This window comes from Saccoglossus kowalevskii, chromosome 12 (assembly GCF_978046115.1).
Source record: "Saccoglossus kowalevskii chromosome 12, keSacKowa6.1, whole genome shotgun sequence".
In the NCBI taxonomy this organism is placed as follows: domain Eukaryota; kingdom Metazoa; phylum Hemichordata; class Enteropneusta; family Harrimaniidae; genus Saccoglossus; species Saccoglossus kowalevskii.
The window spans coordinates 2,643,317-2,667,933 of record NC_140652.1 but is presented as its reverse complement, the minus strand read 5'-3'; the positions used below and the strand labels follow the sequence as shown (position 1 = coordinate 2,667,933).

General features: G+C 39.2%; 1 protein-coding gene across 1 annotated transcript in view; it reads left to right on the top strand.

Moving 5' to 3' along the window:
* The window catches only part of LOC100372539 (exostosin-2-like), a 65,800-nt gene that overhangs the window by 39,344 nt on the left and 1,839 nt on the right, over positions 1 to 24,617 (top strand). The window contains exons 5-9 of the mRNA XM_085506339.1: positions 17,362 to 17,501; positions 18,195 to 18,420; positions 19,534 to 19,717; positions 20,771 to 20,937; positions 22,662 to 22,805. Of these exons, the coding sequence (XP_085362465.1) occupies positions 17,362 to 17,501; positions 18,195 to 18,420; positions 19,534 to 19,717; positions 20,771 to 20,937; positions 22,662 to 22,805 (861 nt within the window). The remainder of the gene's footprint in view (positions 1 to 17,361; positions 17,502 to 18,194; positions 18,421 to 19,533; positions 19,718 to 20,770; positions 20,938 to 22,661; positions 22,806 to 24,617) is intronic.

Here is a 24,617-nt window from a genome sequence, read left to right as displayed (position 1 = left end):
TCCACACATATTACAGGTCAGTGACATCTCACCCATGGAGTCAATGTGTCATGGATTGAGACAATTTGCATATCCACAGATATTACAGATCAATGACATCTCGCCCATGACGTCAATGTGTCATGGATTGAGACAATTTGCATATCCACACATATTACAGATCAATGACATCTCACCCATGGAGTCAATATGTCATGGATTGAGACAATTTGCATATCCACAGATATTACAGATCAATGACATCTCACCCATGACGTCAATGTGTCATGGATTGAGACAATTTGCATATCCACACATATTACAGATCAATGACATCTCACCCATGGAGTCAATATGTCATGGATTGAGACAATTTGCATATCCACAGATATTACAGGTCAGTGACATCTCACCCATGGAGTCAATGTGTCATGGATTGAGACAATTTGCATATCCACACATATTACAGGTCAATGACATCTCACCCATGGCGTCAATGTGTCATGGATTGAGACAGTTTGTATATCCACAGATATTACAGGTCAATGACATCTCACCCATGACGTCAATGTGTCATGGATTGAGACAATTTGCATATCAACACATATTACAGGTCAATGACATCTCACCCATGGCGTCAATGTGTCATGGATTGAGACAGTTTGTATATCCACAGATATTACAGGTCAATGACATCTCACCCATGACGTCAATGTGTCATGGATTGAGACAGTTTGCATATCCACAGATATTACAGGTCAATGACATCTCACCCATGACGTCAATGTGTCATGGATTGAGACAGTTTGCATATCCACAGATATTACAGGTCAATGACATCTCACCCATGACGTCAATGTGTCATGGATTGAGACAATTTGCATATCCACAGATATTACAGGTCAATGACATCTCACCCATGACGTCAATGTGTCATGGATTGAGACAATTTGCATATCCACACATATTACAGATCAGTGACATCTCACCCATGAAGTCAATGTGTCATGGATTGAGACAATTTGCATATCCACAGATATTACAGGTCAGTGACGTCTCACCCATGGCGTCAATGTGTCATGGATTGAGACAATTTGCATATCCACAGGTATTACAGGTCAATGACATCTCACCCATGGAGTCAATGTGTCATGGATTGAGACAATTTGCATATCCACAGATATTACAGGTCAGTGACATCTCACCCATGGAGTCAATGTGTCATGGATTGAGACAATTTGCATATCCACACATATTACAGATCAATGACATCTCACCCATGGCGTCAATGTGTCATGGATTGAGACAGTTTGTATATCCACAGATATTACAGGTCAATGACATCTCACCCATGACGTCAATGTGTCATGGATTGAGACAATTTGCATATCCACACATATTACAGGTCAATGACATCTCACCCATGAAGTCAATGTGTCATGGATTGAGACAATTTGCATATCCACACATATTACAGGTCAGTGAAATCTCACCCATGGAGTCAATATGTCATGGATTGAGACAATTTGCATATCCACAGATATTACAGGTCAGTGACATCTCACCCATGACGTCAATGTGTCATGGATTGAGACAATTTGTATATCCACAGATATTACAGGTCAGTGACATCTCACCCATGGAGTCAATATGTCATGGATTGAGACAATTTTCATATCCACACATATTACAGGTCAGTGACATCTCACCCATGGAGTCAATGTGTCATGGATTGAGACAATTTGCATATCCACAGATATTACAGATCAATGACATCTCGCCCATGACGTCAATGTGTCATGGATTGAGACAATTTGCATATCCACACATATTACAGATCAATGACATCTCACCCATGGAGTCAATATGTCATGGATTGAGACAATTTGCATATCCACAGATATTACAGATCAATGACATCTCACCCATGACGTCAATGTGTCATGGATTGAGACAATTTGCATATCCACACATATTACAGATCAATGACATCTCACCCATGGAGTCAATATGTCATGGATTGAGACAATTTGCATATCCACAGATATTACAGGTCAGTGACATCTCACCCATGGAGTCAATGTGTCATGGATTGAGACAATTTGCATATCCACACATATTACAGGTCAATGACATCTCACCCATGGCGTCAATGTGTCATGGATTGAGACAGTTTGTATATCCACAGATATTACAGGTCAATGACATCTCACCCATGACGTCAATGTGTCATGGATTGAGACAATTTGCATATCAACACATATTACAGGTCAATGACATCTCACCCATGGCATCAATGTGTCATGGATTGAGACAGTTTGTATATCCACAGATATTACAGGTCAATGACATCTCACCCATGACGTCAATGTGTCATGGATTGAGACAGTTTGCATATCCACAGATATTACAGGTCAATGACATCTCACCCATGACGTCAATGTGTCATGGATTGAGACAGTTTGCATATCCACAGATATTACAGGTCAATGACATCTCACCCATGACGTCAATGTGTCATGGATTGAGACAATTTGCATATCCACAGATATTACAGGTCAATGACATCTCACCCATGGCGTCAATGTGTCATGGATTGAGACAATTTGCATATCCACACATATTACAGATCAGTGACATCTCACCCATGAAGTCAATGTGTCATGGATTGAGACAATTTGCATATCCACAGATATTACAGGTCAGTGACGTCTCACCCATGGCGTCAATGTGTCATGGATTGAGACAATTTGCATATCCACAGGTATTACAGGTCAATGACATCTCACCCATGGAGTCAATGTGTCATGGATTGAGACAATTTGCATATCCACAGATATTACAGGTCAGTGACATCTCACCCATGGAGTCAATGTGTCATGGATTGAGACAATTTGCATATCCACACATATTACAGATCAATGACATCTCACCCATGGCGTCAATGTGTCATGGATTGAGACAGTTTGTATATCCACAGATATTACAGGTCAATGACATCTCACCCATGACGTCAATGTGTCATGGATTGAGACAATTTGCATATCCACACATATTACAGGTCAATGACATCTCACCCATGAAGTCAATGTGTCATGGATTGAGACAATTTGCATATCCACACATATTACAGGTCAGTGAAATCTCACCCATGGAGTCAATATGTCATGGATTGAGACAATTTGCATATCCACAGATATTACAGGTCAGTGACATCTCACCCATGACGTCAATGTGTCATGGATTGAGACAATTTGCATATCCACAGATATTACAGGTCAGTGACATCTCACCCATGGAGTCAATATGTCATGGATTGAGACAATTTTCATATCCACACATATTACAGGTCAGTGACATCTCACCCATGGAGTCAATGTGTCATGGATTGAGACAATTTGCATATCCACAGATATTACAGATCAATGACATCTCGCCCATGACGTCAATGTGTCATGGATTGAGACAATTTGCATATCCACACATATTACAGATCAATGACATCTCACCCATGGAGTCAATATGTCATGGATTGAGACAATTTGCATATCCACAGATATTACAGATCAATGACATCTCACCCATGACGTCAATGTGTCATGGATTGAGACAATTTGCATATCCACACATATTACAGATCAATGACATCTCACCCATGGAGTCAATATGTCATGGATTGAGACAATTTGCATATCCACAGATATTACAGGTCAGTGACATCTCACCCATGGAGTCAATGTGTCATGGATTGAGACAATTTGCATATCCACACATATTACAGGTCAATGACATCTCACCCATGGCGTCAATGTGTCATGGATTGAGACAGTTTGTATATCCACAGATATTACAGGTCAATGACATCTCACCCATGACGTCAATGTGTCATGGATTGAGACAATTTGCATATCAACACATATTACAGGTCAATGACATCTCACCCATGGCGTCAATGTGTCATGGATTGAGACAGTTTTTATATCCACAGATATTACAGGTCAATGACATCTCACCCATGACGTCAATGTGTCATGGATTGAGACAGTTTGCATATCCACAGATATTACAGGTCAATGACATCTCACCCATGACGTCAATGTGTCATGGATTGAGACAGTTTGCATATCCACAGATATTACAGGTCAATGACATCTCACCCATGACGTCAATGTGTCATGGATTGAGACAATTTGCATATCCACAGATATTACAGGTCAATGACATCTCACCCATGACGTCAATGTGTCATGGATTGAGACAATTTGCATATCCACACATATTACAGATCAGTGACATCTCACCCATGAAGTCAATGTGTCATGGATTGAGACAATTTGCATATCCACAGATATTACAGGTCAGTGACGTCTCACCCATGGCGTCAATGTGTCATGGATTGAGACAATTTGCATATCCACAGGTATTACAGGTCAATGACATCTCACCCATGGAGTCAATGTGTCATGGATTGAGACAATTTGCATATCCACAGATATTACAGGTCAGTGACATCTCACCCATGGAGTCAATGTGTCATGGATTGAGACAATTTGCATATCCACACATATTACAGATCAATGACATCTCACCCATGGCGTCAATGTGTCATGGATTGAGACAGTTTGTATATCCACAGATATTACAGGTCAATGACATCTCACCCATGACGTCAATGTGTCATGGATTGAGACAATTTGCATATCCACACATATTACAGGTCAATGACATCTCACCCATGAAGTCAATGTGTCATGGATTGAGACAATTTGCATATCCACACATATTACAGGTCAGTGAAATCTCACCCATGGAGTCAATATGTCATGGATTGAGACAATTTGCATATCCACAGATATTACAGGTCAGTGACATCTCACCCATGACGTCAATGTGTCATGGATTGAGACAATTTGCATATCCACAGATATTACAGGTCAGTGACATCTCACCCATGGAGTCAATATGTCATGGATTGAGACAATTTTCATATCCACACATATTACAGGTCAGTGACATCTCACCCATGGAGTCAATGTGTCATGGATTGAGACAATTTGCATATCCACAGATATTACAGATCAATGACATCTCGCCCATGACGTCAATGTGTCATGGATTGAGACAATTTGCATATCCACACATATTACAGATCAATGACATCTCACCCATGGAGTCAATATGTCATGGATTGAGACAATTTGCATATCCACAGATATTACAGATCAATGACATCTCACCCATGACATCAATGTGTCATGGATTGAGACAATTTGCATATCCACACATATTACAGATCAATGACATCTCACCCATGGAGTCAATATGTCATGGATTGAGACAATTTGCATATCCACAGATATTACAGGTCAGTGACATCTCACCCATGGAGTCAATGTGTCATGGATTGAGACAATTTGCATATCCACACATATTACAGGTCAATGACATCTCACCCATGGCGTCAATGTGTCATGGATTGAGACAGTTTGTATATCCACAGATATTACAGGTCAATGACATCTCACCCATGACGTCAATGTGTCATGGATTGAGACAATTTGCATATCAACACATATTACAGGTCAATGACATCTCACCCATGGCGTCAATGTGTCATGGATTGAGACAGTTTGTATATCCACAGATATTACAGGTCAATGACATCTCACCCATGGCGTCAATGTGTCATGGATTGAGTCAATTTGTATATCCACAGGTATTACAGGTCAATGACATCTCACCCATGAAGTCAATGTGTCATGGATTGAGACAATTTGCATATCCACAGGTATTACAGGTCAATGACATCTCACCCATGGAGTCAATGTGTCATGGATTGAGACAATTTGCATATCCACACATATTACAGGTCAGTGAAATCTCACCCATGGAGTCAATATGTCATGGATTGAGACAATTTGCATATCCACAGATATTACAGGTCAGTGACATCTCACCCATGGAGTCAATATGTCATGGATTGAGACAATTTGCATATCCACAGATATTACAGGTCAGTGACATCTCACCCATGACGTCAATGTATCATGGATTGAGACAATTTTCATATCCACACATATTACAGGTCAGTGACATCTCACGCATGGAGTCAATGTGTCATGGATTGAGACAATTTGCATATCCACAGATATTACAGATCAATGACATCTCGCCCATGACGTCAATGTGTCATGGATTGAGACAATTTGCATATCCACACATATTACAGATCAATGACATCTCACCCATGGAGTCAATATGTCATGGATTGAGACAATTTTCATATCCACACATATTACAGGTCAGTGAAATCTCACCCATGAAGTCAATATATCATGGATTGAGACAATTTGCATATCCACAGATATTACAGGTCAGTGACATCTCACCCATGAAGTCAATGTGTCATGGATTGAGACAATTTGCATATCCACAGATATTACAGGTCAGTGACATCTCACCCATGGAATCAATGTGTCATGGATTGAGACAATTTGCATATCCACAGATATTACAGGTCAGTGACATCTCACCCATGGAGTCAATATGTCATGGATTGAGACAATTTGCATATCAACACATATTACAGGTCAATGACATCTCACCCATGGCGTCAATGTGTCATGGATTGAGACAGTTTGTATATCCACAGATATTACAGGTCAATGACATCTCACCCATGACGTCAATGTGTCATGGATTGAGACAATTTGCATATCCACACATATTACAGGTCAATGACATCTCACCCATGAAGTCAATGTGTCATGGATTGAGACAATTTGCATATCCACACATATTACAGGTCAGTGAAATCTCACCCATGGAGTCAATATGTCATGGATTGAGACAATTTGCATATCCACAGATATTACAGGTCAGTGACATCTCACCCATGACGTCAATGTGTCATGGATTGAGACAGTTTGCATATCCACAGATATTACAGGTCAATGACATCTCACCCATGGAGTCAATATGTCATGGATTGAGACAATTTGCATATCCACAGGTATTACAGGTCAATGACATCTCACCCATGGCGTCAATGTGTCATGCATTGAGACAATTTGCATATCCACACATATTACAAGTCAGTGACATCTCACCCATGGAGTCAATGTGTCATGGATTGAGACAGTTTGCATATCCACACATATTACAGGTCAGTGACATCTCACCCATGGAGTCAATGTGTCATGGATTGAGACAATTTGCATATCCACAGATATTACAGGTCAGTGACATCTCACCCACGACGTCAATGTGTCATGGATTGAGACAGTTTGCATATCCACACATATTACAGGTCAGTGACATCTCACCCATGGAGTCAATGTGTCATGGATTGAGACAATTTGCATATCCACAGATATTACAGATCAATGACATCTCGCCCATGACGTCAATGTGTCATGGATTGAGACAATTTGCATATCCACACATATTACAGATCAATGACATCTCACCCATGGAGTCAATATGTCATGGATTGAGACAATTTGCATATCCACAGATATTACAGATCAATGACATCTCACCCATGACGTCAATGTGTCATGGATTGAGACAATTTGCATATCCACACATATTACATATCAATGACATCTCACCCATGGAGTCAATATGTCATGGATTGAGACAATTTGCATATCCACAGATATTACAGGTCAGTGACATCTCACCCATGAAGTCAATGTGTCATGGATTGAGACAATTTGCATATCCACAGATATTACAGGTCAATGACATCTCACCCATGACGTCAATGTGTCATGGATTGAGACAATTTGCATATCCACACGTATTACAGGTCAATGACATCTCACCCATGAAGTCAATGTGTCATGGATTGAGACAGTTTGCATATGCACAGATATTACAGGTCAATGACATCTCACCCATGACGTCAATGTGTCATGGATTGAGACAGTTTGCATATCCACAGATATTACAGGTCAATGACATCTCACCCATGACGTCAATGTGTCATGGATTGAGACAGTTTGCATATCCACAGATATTACAGGTCAATGACATCTCACCCATGACGTCAATGTGTCATGGATTGAGACAATTTGCATATCCACAGATATTACAGGTCAATGACATCTCACCCATGACGTCAATGTGTCATGGATTGAGACAATTTGCATATCCACACATATTACAGATCAGTGACATCTCACCCATGAAGTCAATGTGTCATGGATTGAGACAATTTGCATATCCACAGATATTACAGGTCAGTGACATCTCACCCATGGCGTCAATGTGTCATGGATTGAGACAATTTGCATATCCACAGGTATTACAGGTCAATGACATCTCACCCATGGAGTCAATGTGTCATGGATTGAGACAATTTGCATATCCACAGATATTACAGGTCAGTGACATCTCACCCATGGAGTCAATGTGTCACGGATTGAGACAATTTGCATATCCACACATATTACAGGTCAATGACATCTCACCCATGGCGTCAATGTGTCATGGATTGAGACAGTTTGTATATCCACAGATATTACAGGTCAATGACATCTCACCCATGACGTCAATGTGTCATGGATTGAGACAATTTGCATATCCACACATATTACAGGTCAATGACATCTCACCCATGAAGTCAATGTGTCATGGATTGAGACAATTTGCATATCCACACATATTACAGGTCAGTGAAATCTCACCCATGGAGTCAATATGTCATGGATTGAGACAATTTGCATATCCACAGATATTACAGGTCAGTGACATCTCACCCATGACGTCAATGTGTCATGGATTGAGACAATTTGTATATCCACAGATATTACAGGTCAGTGACATCTCACCCATGGAGTCAATATGTCATGGATTGAGACAATTTTCATATCCACACATATTACAGGTCAGTGACATCTCACCCATGGAGTCAATGTGTCATGGATTGAGACAATTTGCATATCCACAGATATTACAGATCAATGACATCTCGCCCATGACGTCAATGTGTCATGGATTGAGACAATTTGCATATCCACACATATTACAGATCAATGACATCTCACCCATGGAGTCAATATGTCATGGATTGAGACAATTTGCATATCCACAGATATTACAGATCAATGACATCTCACCCATGACGTCAATGTGTCATGGATTGAGACAATTTGCATATCCACACATATTACAGATCAATGACATCTCACCCATGGAGTCAATATGTCATGGATTGAGACAATTTGCATATCCACAGATATTACAGGTCAGTGACATCTCACCCATGGAGTCAATGTGTCATGGATTGAGACAATTTGCATATCCACACATATTACAGGTCAATGACATCTCACCCATGGCGTCAATGTGTCATGGATTGAGACAGTTTGTATATCCACAGATATTACAGGTCAATGACATCTCACCCATGACGTCAATGTGTCATGGATTGAGACAATTTGCATATCAACACATATTACAGGTCAATGACATCTCACCCATGGCGTCAATGTGTCATGGATTGAGACAGTTTGTATATCCACAGATATTACAGGTCAATGACATCTCACCCATGACGTCAATGTGTCATGGATTGAGACAGTTTGCATATCCACAGATATTACAGGTCAATGACATCTCACCCATGACGTCAATGTGTCATGGATTGAGACAGTTTGCATATCCACAGATATTACAGGTCAATGACATCTCACCCATGACGTCAATGTGTCATGGATTGAGACAATTTGCATATCCACAGATATTACAGGTCAATGACATCTCACCCATGACGTCAATGTGTCATGGATTGAGACAATTTGCATATCCACACATATTACAGATCAGTGACATCTCACCCATGAAGTCAATGTGTCATGGATTGAGACAATTTGCATATCCACAGATATTACAGGTCAGTGACGTCTCACCCATGGCGTCAATGTGTCATGGATTGAGACAATTTGCATATCCACAGGTATTACAGGTCAATGACATCTCACCCATGGAGTCAATGTGTCATGGATTGAGACAATTTGCATATCCACAGATATTACAGGTCAGTGACATCTCACCCATGGAGTCAATGTGTCATGGATTGAGACAATTTGCATATCCACACATATTACAGATCAATGACATCTCACCCATGGCGTCAATGTGTCATGGATTGAGACAGTTTGTATATCCACAGATATTACAGGTCAATGACATCTCACCCATGACGTCAATGTGTCATGGATTGAGACAATTTGCATATCCACACATATTACAGGTCAATGACATCTCACCCATGAAGTCAATGTGTCATGGATTGAGACAATTTGCATATCCACAGATATTACAGGTCAGTGACATCTCACCCATGGAGTCAATATGTCATGGATTGAGACAATTTTCATATCCACACATATTACAGGTCAGTGACATCTCACCCATGGAGTCAATGTGTCATGGATTGAGACAATTTGCATATCCACAGATATTACAGATCAATGACATCTCGCCCATGACGTCAATGTGTCATGGATTGAGACAATTTGCATATCCACACATATTACAGATCAATGACATCTCACCCATGGAGTCAATATGTCATGGATTGAGACAATTTGCATATCCACAGATATTACAGATCAATGACATCTCACCCATGACATCAATGTGTCATGGATTGAGACAATTTGCATATCCACACATATTACAGGTCAGTGAAATCTCACCCATGGAGTCAATATGTCATGGATTGAGACAATTTGCATATCCACAGATATTACAGGTCAGTGACATCTCACCCATGGAGTCAATATGTCATGGATTGAGACAATTTGCATATCCACAGATATTACAGGTCAGTGACATCTCACCCATGACGTCAATGTGTCATGGATTGAGACAATTTTCATATCCACACATATTACAGGTCAGTGACATCTCACGCATGGAGTCAATGTGTCATGGATTGAGACAATTTGCATATCCACAGATATTACAGATCAATGACATCTCGCCCATGACGTCAATGTGTCATGGATTGAGACAATTTGCATATCCACACATATTACAGATCAATGACATCTCACCCATGGAGTCAATATGTCATGGATTGAGACAATTTTCATATCCACACATATTACAGGTCAGTGAAATCTCACCCATGAAGTCAATATATCATGGATTGAGACAATTTGCATATCCACAGATATTACAGGTCAGTGACATCTCACCCATGAAGTCAATGTGTCATGGATTGAGACAATTTGCATATCCACAGATATTACAGGTCAGTGACATCTCACCCATGGAATCAATGTGTCATGGATTGAGACAATTTGCATATCCACAGATATTACAGGTCAGTGACATCTCACCCATGGAGTCAATATGTCATGGATTGAGACAATTTGCATATCAACACATATTACAGGTCAATGACATCTCACCCATGGCGTCAATGTGTCATGGATTGAGACAGTTTGTATATCCACAGATATTACAGGTCAATGACATCTCACCCATGACGTCAATGTGTCATGGATTGAGACAATTTGCATATCCACACATATTACAGGTCAATGACATCTCACCCATGAAGTCAATGTGTCATGGATTGAGACAATTTGCATATCCACACATATTACAGGTCAGTGAAATCTCACCCATGGAGTCAATATGTCATGGATTGAGACAATTTGCATATCCACAGATATTACAGGTCAGTGACATCTCACCCATGACGTCAATGTGTCATGGATTGAGACAGTTTGCATATCCACAGATATTACAGGTCAATGACATCTCACCCATGGAGTCAATATGTCATGGATTGAGACAATTTGCATATCCACAGGTATTACAGGTCAATGACATCTCACCCATGGCGTCAATGTGTCATGGATTGAGACAATTTGCATATCCACACATATTACAAGTCAGTGACATCTCACCCATGGAGTCAATGTGTCATGGATTGAGACAGTTTGCATATCCACACATATTACAGGTCAGTGACATCTCACCCATGGAGTCAATGTGTCATGGATTGAGACAATTTGCATATCCACAGATATTACAGGTCAGTGACATCTCACCCACGACGTCAATGTGTCATGGATTGAGACAGTTTGCATATCCACACATATTACAGGTCAGTGACATCTCACCCATGGAGTCAATGTGTCATGGATTGAGTCAATTTGCATATCCACAGATATTACAGGTCAATGACATCTCACCCATGACGTCAATGTGTCATGGATTGAGACAATTTGCATATCCACAGATATTACAGGTCAATGACATCTCACCCATGACGTCAATGTGTCATGGATTGAGACAATTTGCATATCCACAGATATTACAGGTCAGTGACATCTCACCCATGACGTCAATGTGTCATGGATTGAGACAATTTTCATATCCACACATATTACAGGTCAGTGACATCTCACGCATGGAGTCAATGTGTCATGGATTGAGACAATTTGCATATCCACAGATATTACAGATCAATGACATCTCGCCCATGACGTCAATGTGTCATGGATTGAGACAATTTGCATATCCACACATATTACAGATCAATGACATCTCACCCATGGAGTCAATATGTCATGGATTGAGACAATTTTCATATCCACACATATTACAGGTCAGTGAAATCTCACCCATGAAGTCAATATATCATGGATTGAGACAATTTGCATATCCACAGATATTACAGGTCAGTGACATCTCACCCATGAAGTCAATGTGTCATGGATTGAGACAATTTGCATATCCACAGATATTACAGGTCAGTGACATCTCACCCATGGAATCAATGTGTCATGGATTGAGACAATTTGCATATCCACAGATATTACAGGTCAGTGACATCTCACCCATGGAGTCAATATGTCATGGATTGAGACAATTTGCATATCAACACATATTACAGGTCAATGACATCTCACCCATGGCGTCAATGTGTCATGGATTGAGACAGTTTGTATATCCACAGATATTACAGGTCAATGACATCTCACCCATGACGTCAATGTGTCATGGATTGAGACAATTTGCATATCCACACATATTACAGGTCAATGACATCTCACCCATGAAGTCAATGTGTCATGGATTGAGACAATTTGCATATCCACACATATTACAGGTCAGTGAAATCTCACCCATGGAGTCAATATGTCATGGATTGAGACAATTTGCATATCCACAGATATTACAGGTCAGTGACATCTCACCCATGACGTCAATGTGTCATGGATTGAGACAGTTTGCATATCCACAGATATTACAGGTCAATGACATCTCACCCATGGAGTCAATATGTCATGGATTGAGACAATTTGCATATCCACAGGTATTACAGGTCAATGACATCTCACCCATGGCGTCAATGTGTCATGGATTGAGACAATTTGCATATCCACACATATTACAAGTCAGTGACATCTCACCCATGGAGTCAATGTGTCATGGATTGAGACAGTTTGCATATCCACACATATTACAGGTCAGTGACATCTCACCCATGGAGTCAATGTGTCATGGATTGAGACAATTTGCATATCCACAGATATTACAGGTCAGTGACATCTCACCCACGACGTCAATGTGTCATGGATTGAGACAGTTTGCATATCCACACATATTACAGGTCAGTGACATCTCACCCATGGAGTCAATGTGTCATGGATTGAGTCAATTTGCATATCCACAGATATTACAGGTCAATGACATCTCACCCATGACGTCAATGTGTCATGGATTGAGACAATTTGCATATCCACAGATATTACAGGTCAATGACATCTCACCCATGACGTCAATGTGTCATGGATTGAGACAATTTGCATATCCACACATATTACAGATCAGTGACATCTCACCCATGAAGTCAATGTGTCATGGATTGAGACAATTTGCATATCCACAGATATTACAGGTCAGTGACATCTCACCCATGGCGTCAATGTGTCATGGATTGAGACAATTTGCATATCCACAGGTATTACAGGTCAATGACATCTCACCCATGGAGTCAATGTGTCATGGATTGAGACAATTTGCATATCCACAGATATTACAGGTCAGTGACATCTCACCCATGGAGTCAATGTGTCATGGATTGAGACAATTTGCATATCCACACATATTACAGGTCAATGACATCTCACCCATGGCGTCAATGTGTCATGGATTGAGACAGTTTGTATATCCACAGATATTACAGGTCAATGACATCTCACCCATGACGTCAATGTGTCATGGATTGAGACAATTTGCATATCCACACATATTACAGGTCAATGACATCTCACCCATGGCGTCAATGTGTCATGGATTGAGACAGTTTGTATATCCACAGATATTACAGGTCAATGACATCTCACCCATGGCGTCAATGTGTCATGGATTGAGTCAATTTGCATATCCACAGGTATTACAGGTCAATGACATCTCACCCATGAAGTCAATGTGTCATGGATTGAGACAATTTGCATATCCACAGATATTTCAGGTCAATGACATCTCACCCATGGAGTCAATGTGTCATGGATTGAGACAGTTTGCATATCCACAGATATTGCAGGTCAATGACATCTCACCCATGACGTCAATGTGTCATGGATTGAGACAGTTTGCATATCCACAGATATTACAGGTCAATGACATCTCACCCATGACGTCAATGTGTCATGGATTGAGACAATTTGCATATCCACAGATATTACAGGTCAATGACATCTCACCCATGACGTCAATGTGTCATGGATTGAGACAATTTGCATATCCACAGATATTACAGGTCAGTGACATCTCACCCACGACGTCAATGTGTCATGGATTGAGACAGTTTGCATATCCACACATATTACAGGTCAGTGACATCTCACCCATGGAGTCAATGTGTCATGGATTGAGTCAATTTGCATATCCACAGATATTACAGGTCAGTGACATCTCACCCATGGAGTCAATGTGTCATGGATTGAGACAATTTGCATATCCACAGGTATTACAGGTCAATGACATCTCACCCATGGCGTCAATGTGTCATGGATTGAGACAATTTGCATATCCACACATATTACAGATCTATGACATCTCACCCATGGAGTCAATATGTCATGGATTGAGACAATTTTCATATCCACACATATTACAGGTCAGTGAAATCTCACCCATGGAGTCAATATGTCATGGATTGAGACAATTTGCATATCCACAGATATTACAGATCAATGACATCTCGCCCATGACGTCAATGTGTCATGGATTGAGACAATTTGCATATCCACACATATTACAGATCAATGACATCTCACCCATGGAGTCAATATGTCATGGATTGAGACAATTTGCATATCCACAGATATTACAGATCAATGACATCTCACCCATGACGTCAATGTGTCATGGATTGAGACAATTTGCATATCCACACATATTACAGATCAATGACATCTCACCCATGGAGTCAATATGTCATGGATTGAGACAATTTTCATATCCACACATATTACAGGTCAGTGAAATCTCACCCATGAAGTCAATATGTCATGGATTGAGACAATTTGCATATCCACAGATATTACAGGTCAGTGACATCTCACCCATGACGTCAATGTGTCATGGATTGAGACAATTTGCATATCCACAGATATTGCAGGTCAGTGACATCTCACCCATGGAGTCAATGTGTCATGGATTGAGACAATTTGCATATCCACAGATATTACAGGTCAGTGACATCTCACCCATGAAGTCAATGTGTCATGGATTGAGACAATTTGCATATCCACAGATATTACAGGTCAGTGACATCTCACCCATGGAGTCAATGTGTCATGGATTGAGACAATTTGCATATCCACAGATATTACAGGTCAGTGACATCTCACCCATGGAGTCAATGTGTCATGGATTGAGACAATTTGCATATCCACAGGTATTACAGGTCAATGACATCTCACCCATGGCGTCAATGTGTCATGGATTGAGACAATTTGCATATCCACACATATTACAGATCAATGACATCTCACCCATGACGTCAATGTGTCATGGATTGAGACAATTTGCATATCCACACATATTACAGATCAATGACATCTCACCCATGGAGTCAATATGTCATGGATTGAGACAATTTTCATATCCACACATATTACAGGTCAGTGAAATCTCACCCATGAAGTCAATATGTCATGGATTGAGACAATTTGCATATCCACAGATATTACAGGTCAGTGACATCTCACCCATGACGTCAATGTGTCATGGATTGAGACAATTTGCATATCCACAGATATTACAGGTCAGTGACATCTCACCCATGAAGTCAATGTGTCATGGATTGAGACAATTTGCATATCCACAGATATTACAGGTCAGTGACATCTCACCCATGGAGTCAATGTGTCATGGATTGAGACAATTTGCATATCCACAGATATTATATTACAGGTCAGTGACATCTCACCCATGGAGTCAATGTGTCATGGATTGAGACAATTTGCATATCCACAGGTATTACAGGTCAATGACATCTCACCCATGGCGTCAATGTGTCATGGATTGAGACAATTTGCATATCCACACATATTACAGATCTATGACATCTCACCCATGGAGTCAATATGTCATGGATTGAGACAATTTTCATATCCACACATATTACAGGTCAGTGAAATCTCACCCATGGAGTCAATATGTCATGGATTGAGACAATTTGCATATCCACACATATTACAGGTCAGTGAAATCTCACCCATGGAGTCAATATGTCATGGATTGAGACAATTTGCATATCCACAGATATTACAGATCAATGACATCTCGCCCATGACGTCAATGTGTCATGGATTGAGACAATTTGCATATCCACACATATTACAGATCAATGACATCTCACCCATGGAGTCAATATGTCATGGATTGAGACAATTTGCATATCCACAGGTATTACAGGTCAATGACATCTCACCCATGAAGTCAATATGTCATGGATTGAGACAATTTGCATATCCACAGATATTACAGATCAATGACATCTCACCCATTACGTCAATGTGTCATGGATTGAGACAATTTGCATATCCACACATATTACAGATCAATGACATCTCACCCATGGAGTCAATATGTCATGGATTGAGACAATTTGCATATCCACAGATATTACAGGTCAGTGACATCTCACCCATGGAGTCAATATGTCATGGATTGAGACAATTTGCATATCCACAGATATTACAGGTCAGTGACATCTCGCCCATGGAGTCAGTGTGACTAAGCTGTAAGGCATAATGTTGTTGAGTGGTATGCTGCTGTTTCCATCAGATTACCTGTACATTCTGTTTATCATAATTATTGTGGGTTTATTATCAGGAGGCTACATTTTGTATTGTGTTACGTGGTGCTAGACTGGGTCAGACTGCATTGAGTGATGCTTTGAAGGCTGGCTGTATTCCTGTTGTACTGAGTGATACCTATGTACTGCCATTCTCACAAGTGTTAGATTGGAAAAGGTAAATATAAACTACCTAGAGGGTCAAATACAGTGTGCCCCCTAATCTGGGTGTATTCCTGTTGTACTGAGTGATACCTATGTACCACCATTCTCTCCAGTGTTAGATTGGAAGAGTTAAATATAAATTACCATGGGGTCAATACAGTGTGCCCTCTAAGCTGGGTGTATTCCCAGGGCAATATCTCTGACATGATGACTCATCACATTCAACATAAATGCACAAAAAATGCACCAATAACAATTGACTGCAGTCTGTATCCTGAGTGTCAGTCATAATATATAACAAAGACACAAATGTCTTGTATAAGCTGTTATAACACGAAAAGTGTAACACCACTATACTGATGTAATCTTACATCTTTCTAATCTTACCTGCTTCAGTTGACACATTTAAAAAGGTTCTTTCTTTTTTTTTGCATGAAATTTTGCATGTTTCCTTTCACAAATTACTCGAGATGTTTGGTGTTTATGTTCTTAAAATATCACTTTGAAGAAATACCAAAAGGAGTGTGTCTTTTTTAATGATGTGTTCCAATATGATTGGATTGCCTAATCTTATTTCAAGGATAGTATTCTTATCTGCTGTTATCACATTGGTTCTAACTAGGTAGTTAGCAAATAAAAAAAAATCTGTGTTTTACTTGTTTTATACGAGTTATGTTTATTTAATGTTTTTCTTCTTTTCTTACAGAGCAGCTATACGATTAAATGAAGAAGATTTAGACCAGGTAGCTAGTGTCTTAAGAAGTATATCTCCAACCAGAATTAACTCTCTACGTAAACAAGTCACATTCTTCTGGAACACTTATTTCAAGTCCATGAAAAACATTGCCATGACAACCCTGAAAATTATTAATGATAGAGTGTTTCCATATGCTGCTACCCCCTATGAAGATTGGAATGACCCACCACCAAAAGTAAGTGACACTTCTTTTACACATAATGCTATAATGCCATATACACTGTCAACTTTTAATTTCTCTAAAAACAAATTATACATTCTTAGATTACATATTAAAGATTGCAACTGGAAAGCAGGATAGGTATTCTTCGAAAGGGATTTTAACTCTTGAGTGCAGCTTTTAGCCTGTATTTGTTTGTACATGTATACTCAAGTTGTAAAATGTGAAAATAATAATTGTTGGTTTGTCATAAGGTTCTGGTTCATGTTGGTGTTGAGACTTGTTCAATTGTTGCATCCAAGTTGTCTTGGATCATGTTTAGGTTGCTGATGCCCACATTCAAAGAACTGTACGGCTATCTGGGATGTCACTGTGTGTTCGTATCCCAGTTAGGAAATCAACCACCTACTTCATAAATACTAGATGTATAAACAAAACAGCAATTAAATTATAGTGAAATTTGACAAGCTGGCATTTTGAATCAAATATTCCATGATGTAAAGCAACTGAAAAAGATAGGAAATAAAATTAAAATTATTTGTTACTGTGAATGTGTGCTTTTGTTTTTTGAATACAAAAGAAATGCTAGGACAATGTAAAAAGTATGATGTAGGAGCCCGTTTTGTCATATAGTGTTTGCTGTTGACCTGTCGTATAGTGTTTGCTGTTGACCTGTCATATAGTGTTTGCTGTTGACCTGTCGTATAGTGTTTGCTGTTGACCTGTCATATAGTGTTTGCTGTTGACCTGTCATATAGTGTTTGCTGTTGACCTGTCATATAGTGTTTGCTGTTGACCTGTCGTATAGTGTTTGCTGTTGACCTGTTGTATAGTGTTTGCTGTTGACCTGTCATATAGTGTTTGCTGTTGACCTGTTTAAATGCACACTGACCTCGTAAATTGTGCAGCATTAGGTTTACAAACACTGTCTCTGTATCGAGTGATTGTCATCTGATTGAGACATACATTAGGTTTACAAACACTGTCTCTGTATCGAGTGATTGTCATCTGATTGAGACATACATTAGGGTTACAAACACTGTCTCTGTATCGAGTGATTGTCATCTGATTGAGACATACATTTGTTCCCTTATTGTAATGATCACTAACAGTATGTTGTTTATTTAGATTGGTGTTACCAGTCCACTATTTTTACCATTAATACCACCAAGAACGCAAGGCTTTACTGCTGTTATACTGACCTATGATAGAGTGGAAAGTCTATTTACAGTCATCATGGAAATTAGTAAAACACCTAGTCTCTCTAAAGTACTTGTTGTATGGAACAACCAACTTAAACCTCCCCCATCAGGTAAGTATCATAGATTTTTTTCATCCATGGAGTGAACTTAAGTTGATACCATCATCTTAGTGTGACTGAAATTAAGTTTACAAGATGGTATAAAAACTTTCCCAGAAGACCAATATATCACTGTGGCAAACCTAGTGATTTGTGTATGATATGGCAGGGTGGTAAATTAAATTTTTGTTGTAAGTGAAAAAACATATTGTAAATTTTGAATGCAAGTTATTTTCTCAACTGATATGCAAGTTCCTTGGATGGTTGCTTCTTTGATTTGTTCATTTCATGTCAAAATCTCAAATTCTCTATTTTTGGTGAAAACTTTTGTAATTTTTGGTAAAAAGTGATATTTTCGTCTTCTTGTTAAAAACCGTAAGTCCAATTGCTTTGATATTATATATGTAGATACTACATGTGGACCTTTCTCAGATTTGTTCATTTCATGATGATATCTTTAATTCTTCAATTTTGGTGAATATTTTTGTCATTTTTGGTGAAAATTGATATTTTCGAATTCTTGTTAAAAACAGCAAGTCCGATTGCTTTGATACTACTGTAAAATGACTAATTTTCACTGGGTTTAAATTTCGCTGATTTACCATTTTAGGCATATTCAGTGGGTTTTAAATTCACGGTTTTATCATTTAGATAATGTGTTCTATGCTAAATTTTACATATTCACTGGGTTTTAATTTAGCGCATTTTTCAGTCAGCGAAATAGGCAAAATCGAAATCCAGTGAATAATTAACCCCTTTACAGTATACATATTGTTAGTTTTCTAATAATATTTTCAGTTCTTTAATTGAAATGTGCATTGCTCACAGCGGAGCTATCTCAGCCGACAGGCTGCTTGTTTACTGTTTCACTAACTTCTTGCCAAATTAAAGTGGTTTACAATATTCACTGCTCAATATTAAAAAAAAAATAGGTTTCAGAAAGAAATCTGGATAGCCATACAGATTAATACACTAAAAAATAAAAGATATCAAATATAAAATTATTAATAATCTTCATACAATATATGAGTTTGATATAATTCTGTGATGTTTATTATTTGACAGCTCCAGAATGGCCAAAAATAAATAAACCACTGAAGGTAGTACAGACAAAAGAAAACAAACTAAGTAATCGATTCTATCCCTATGATGAGATTGAAACAGAAGCTGTGTTAGCAATCGATGATGATATCGTTATGTTGACAGCAGATGAACTTGAGTTTGGATTTGAGGTGAGTTCCCAAGGACCTTCAATCTGTTAATTGAACCATCAACAATAATAATTTTTGGAGGTACATGTAGCTGAATTGTTAGAAGAAAAATTAAAATAATATTTTTGAGTGGTTGATGTATTATTGGTGTCAGTTCTATAAACCTAGACACTAGTAGTTTCCTGTGGGATAGGCCTTTTAGATGAAAACATCATAGTGATCTCATTGATTGGTCAAATTGAAAAGTTTTATTTCTTACCTTTGAAAGAGCAGCCTCTGTGTCTGTACATTCCACATAGTTTTCCCCCAAGAGCCTCTTTCTGAATTCACCTGAAACACCTCTACCACAAGGAACTGTGAGGGTCCCAAACACCTCTACCACAGGGAACTGTGAGGGTCCCAAACACCTCTACCACAGGGAACTGTGAGGGTCCCAAACACCTCTACCACAGGGAACTGTGATGGTCCCAAACACCTCTACCACAGGGAACTGTGTTGGTCCCAAACACCTCTACCACAAGGAACTGTGAGGGCCCCAGACCTCTACAACAGGGAACTGTGAGGGTCCCAAACACCTCTACTACAGGGAACTGTGAGGGTCCCAAACACCTCTACCACAGGGAACTGTGAGGGTCCCAAACACCTCTACCACAGGGAACTGTGAGGGTCCCAAACACCTCTACCACAGGGAACTGTGAGGGTCCCAAACACCTCTACCACAGGGAACTGTGAGGGTCCCAAACACCTCTACCACAGGGAACTGTGAAGGTCCCAAACACCTCTACCACAGGGAACTGTGAGGGTCCCAAACACCTCTACCACAGGGAACTGTGATGGTCCCAAACACCTCTACCACAAGGAACTGTGTTGGTCCCAAACACCTCTACCACAGGGAACTGTGTTGGTCCCAAACACCTCTACCACAGGGAACTGTGAGAGACCCAGACCTCTACAACAGGGAACTGTGAGGGTCCCAAACACCTCTACTACAGGGAACTGTGAGGGTCCCAAACACCTCTACCACAGGGAACTGTGAGGGTCCCAAACACCTCTACCACTGGGAACTGTGAGGGTCCCAAATACCTCTACCACAGGGAACTGTGAGGGTCCTAAACACCTCTACCACAGGGAACTGTGAGGGTCCCAAACACCTCTACCACAGGGAACTGTGAGGGTCCCAAACACCTCTACCACAGGGAACTGTGAGGGTCCCAAATACCTCTACCACAGGGAACTGTGAGGGTCCTAAACACCTCTACCACAGGGAACTGTGAGGGTCCCAAACACCTCTACCACAGGGAACTGTATTGGTCCCAAACACCACTACCACAAGGAACTGTGAGGGTCCCAAACACCTCTACCACAGGGAACTGTGAGGGTCCCAAACACCTCTACCACAGGGAACTGTGAGGGTCCCAAACACCTCTACCACAGGGAACTGTGAGGGTCCCAAACACCTCTACCACAAGCAACTGTGAGGGTCCCAAACACCTCTACCACAGGCAACTGTGAGGGTCCCAAACACCTCTACCAGATTTTAAAATGTCAAAGGCAGTAATTAAAAAAAAAGTGTGACAATAAAAACAAAATGAAGTTGTATCTATTTTTATTTCGGCTCAATAAGAAGAAACATCAAGATTGTGTACGTGGTCGTAGAATTGGAGGTGACATGTCATTTCATTTGAATGAAACTTGATCTACTTGATTTGGTTTAAACAAGTTTCACCGTGTTTTCTGTTAACAAGGTTTGGAGAGAATTCCCGGATAGATTGGTTGGTTATCCAGGAAGAGTTCATCTATGGGATGATGAGACTGGTAAATGGAAATATGAATCCGAGTGGACCAACGATATATCTATGGTTTTAACCGGTGCATCATTTTATCATAAGGTCAGTGCATTGTTCACATATGCAGTCATTATTAAAATAGCAACAGAGAAAAAATAAGTTTAAAATTGATCTGTGATTTAGACATTTTCTAAAAATAACTAAGTATGCTACTATAACTTGTACATATGAAAACTTAGATATTGTGAATACATGCTGATGCAAGTTCACAGTTTATTCACATGACCTATAAGGTAAAAAAATGTTGTCTTCAAGTTTTCAATAGTAAAAAATGCATGATAGTAAGATTGTAATATCTTAAACAAACATTAGTATAGTTATATACAACTGTATTTGCCTATATCTGAGCTTTCATATCATATATACCATATAATCTGTAATTTAGGTGTCATTTTTCAAACATTTCAATCTTTCCTGACGCCTAGATTGGAGTCTAATTTAGGTTTGATTTCTATGATGTTTATTGTGGCTGAGCAGAAATGGGTAAACTTTGTTTCGACTATGAGCTGTTATCACCATAAAAAGTGTTAAATTTCTTCTTCAATGCTCAGTTTATCTTTTAAAAACAACTAATTTCTCGATTAAAAAAAATCATGCTGATCAAAATCAAAGCCAACTGATCGCACTACAACATCGGGAAATCTCTTCCATGTTGTGTTCACCCTGAAATCACTGATCTGTCATTAACATATTTAAATGGCTATGGTAATTCAAACATGTTGGCATCATCCAGTATTTTGATTGGTGTATTAGTGACTTGACCTATCAGGTCAAAGAACACAGTTTCAGGTCAAGTCGTTTATGAAAAAATATGGCAGATATTGTATCGCATCAAAATCATTCACTCATGATGAAACCAAGTTGAATTTTATATTTATTTCATTACAATTCAAAGAATTTATTTTTTGTACATTATTATAATCACTACTTAGTGCTAATCAACAATTGCAACACTTCGAAAAAAAACAAGTACCTGTACATGTATTAAGTTATTTACTTGTGAAACGCAGCATGACCGGATTGCGCTACGGTACCATGATTATTTGCTACTAAGCAATGCATTTGTGTGGGTTTTTTTTTAAACTTCTTTTTAGAAGATACTTTTCACTACCAAAAAAAAAAAAAAAATATCATGTGAACAGTTTTTTTGATTGACAGTAATTTTTCAACATTTCGTGACGCATATTTTAGAACCAAATTAATTAACTTTTCCCTGACGCTTAAATTAGAGTGACACCTATTCAAGAGATTATACACAAAGTTGTTATACTAGCATGCATAGTAAAATGTCGAAATCACACATCTTTTAAGTCAGATTGTTTTCATATTCTCATTAACGACACAGTCTGTGATTCTCTTAAATTTGTTTATTCCACAACTCCTTTAAACCACTTATTTTATGAGGGTCTAATTTTAGTGAAATAATGTAGTGGTGGAAATTTGTGTGGTGTTCTTGACTTAATCAAATTGGAGCCATAAAGTTATCAAAGTACAAACATTTCTGTAAATGGTCCATGTCTTTCACATGTACTGGTGAATTCTGTAAACATTTAGAGAAAGTCACCATGCTGCATGTGATACAACATATTATTATACATCTCTCACCGTAATGCCTTAAGTTACTGCATGCCGTAATGTTGCGTTATTGCACTTGGCAATCTCATCCTACCATATTAGGAAATGTGAATTCCAAATATGGAACTATTACACTGCCCCTAGGGTTTGACTGGACACCACACAAAGAAGTTTGCTGAATCTGTTCTAAACGTTTTGGATTTCGGCATCACCATGATATATTCCTTGGAGAAAAAATGTATAATACTGCAAAGTATGCACTCAGACAGTACGCGGTTG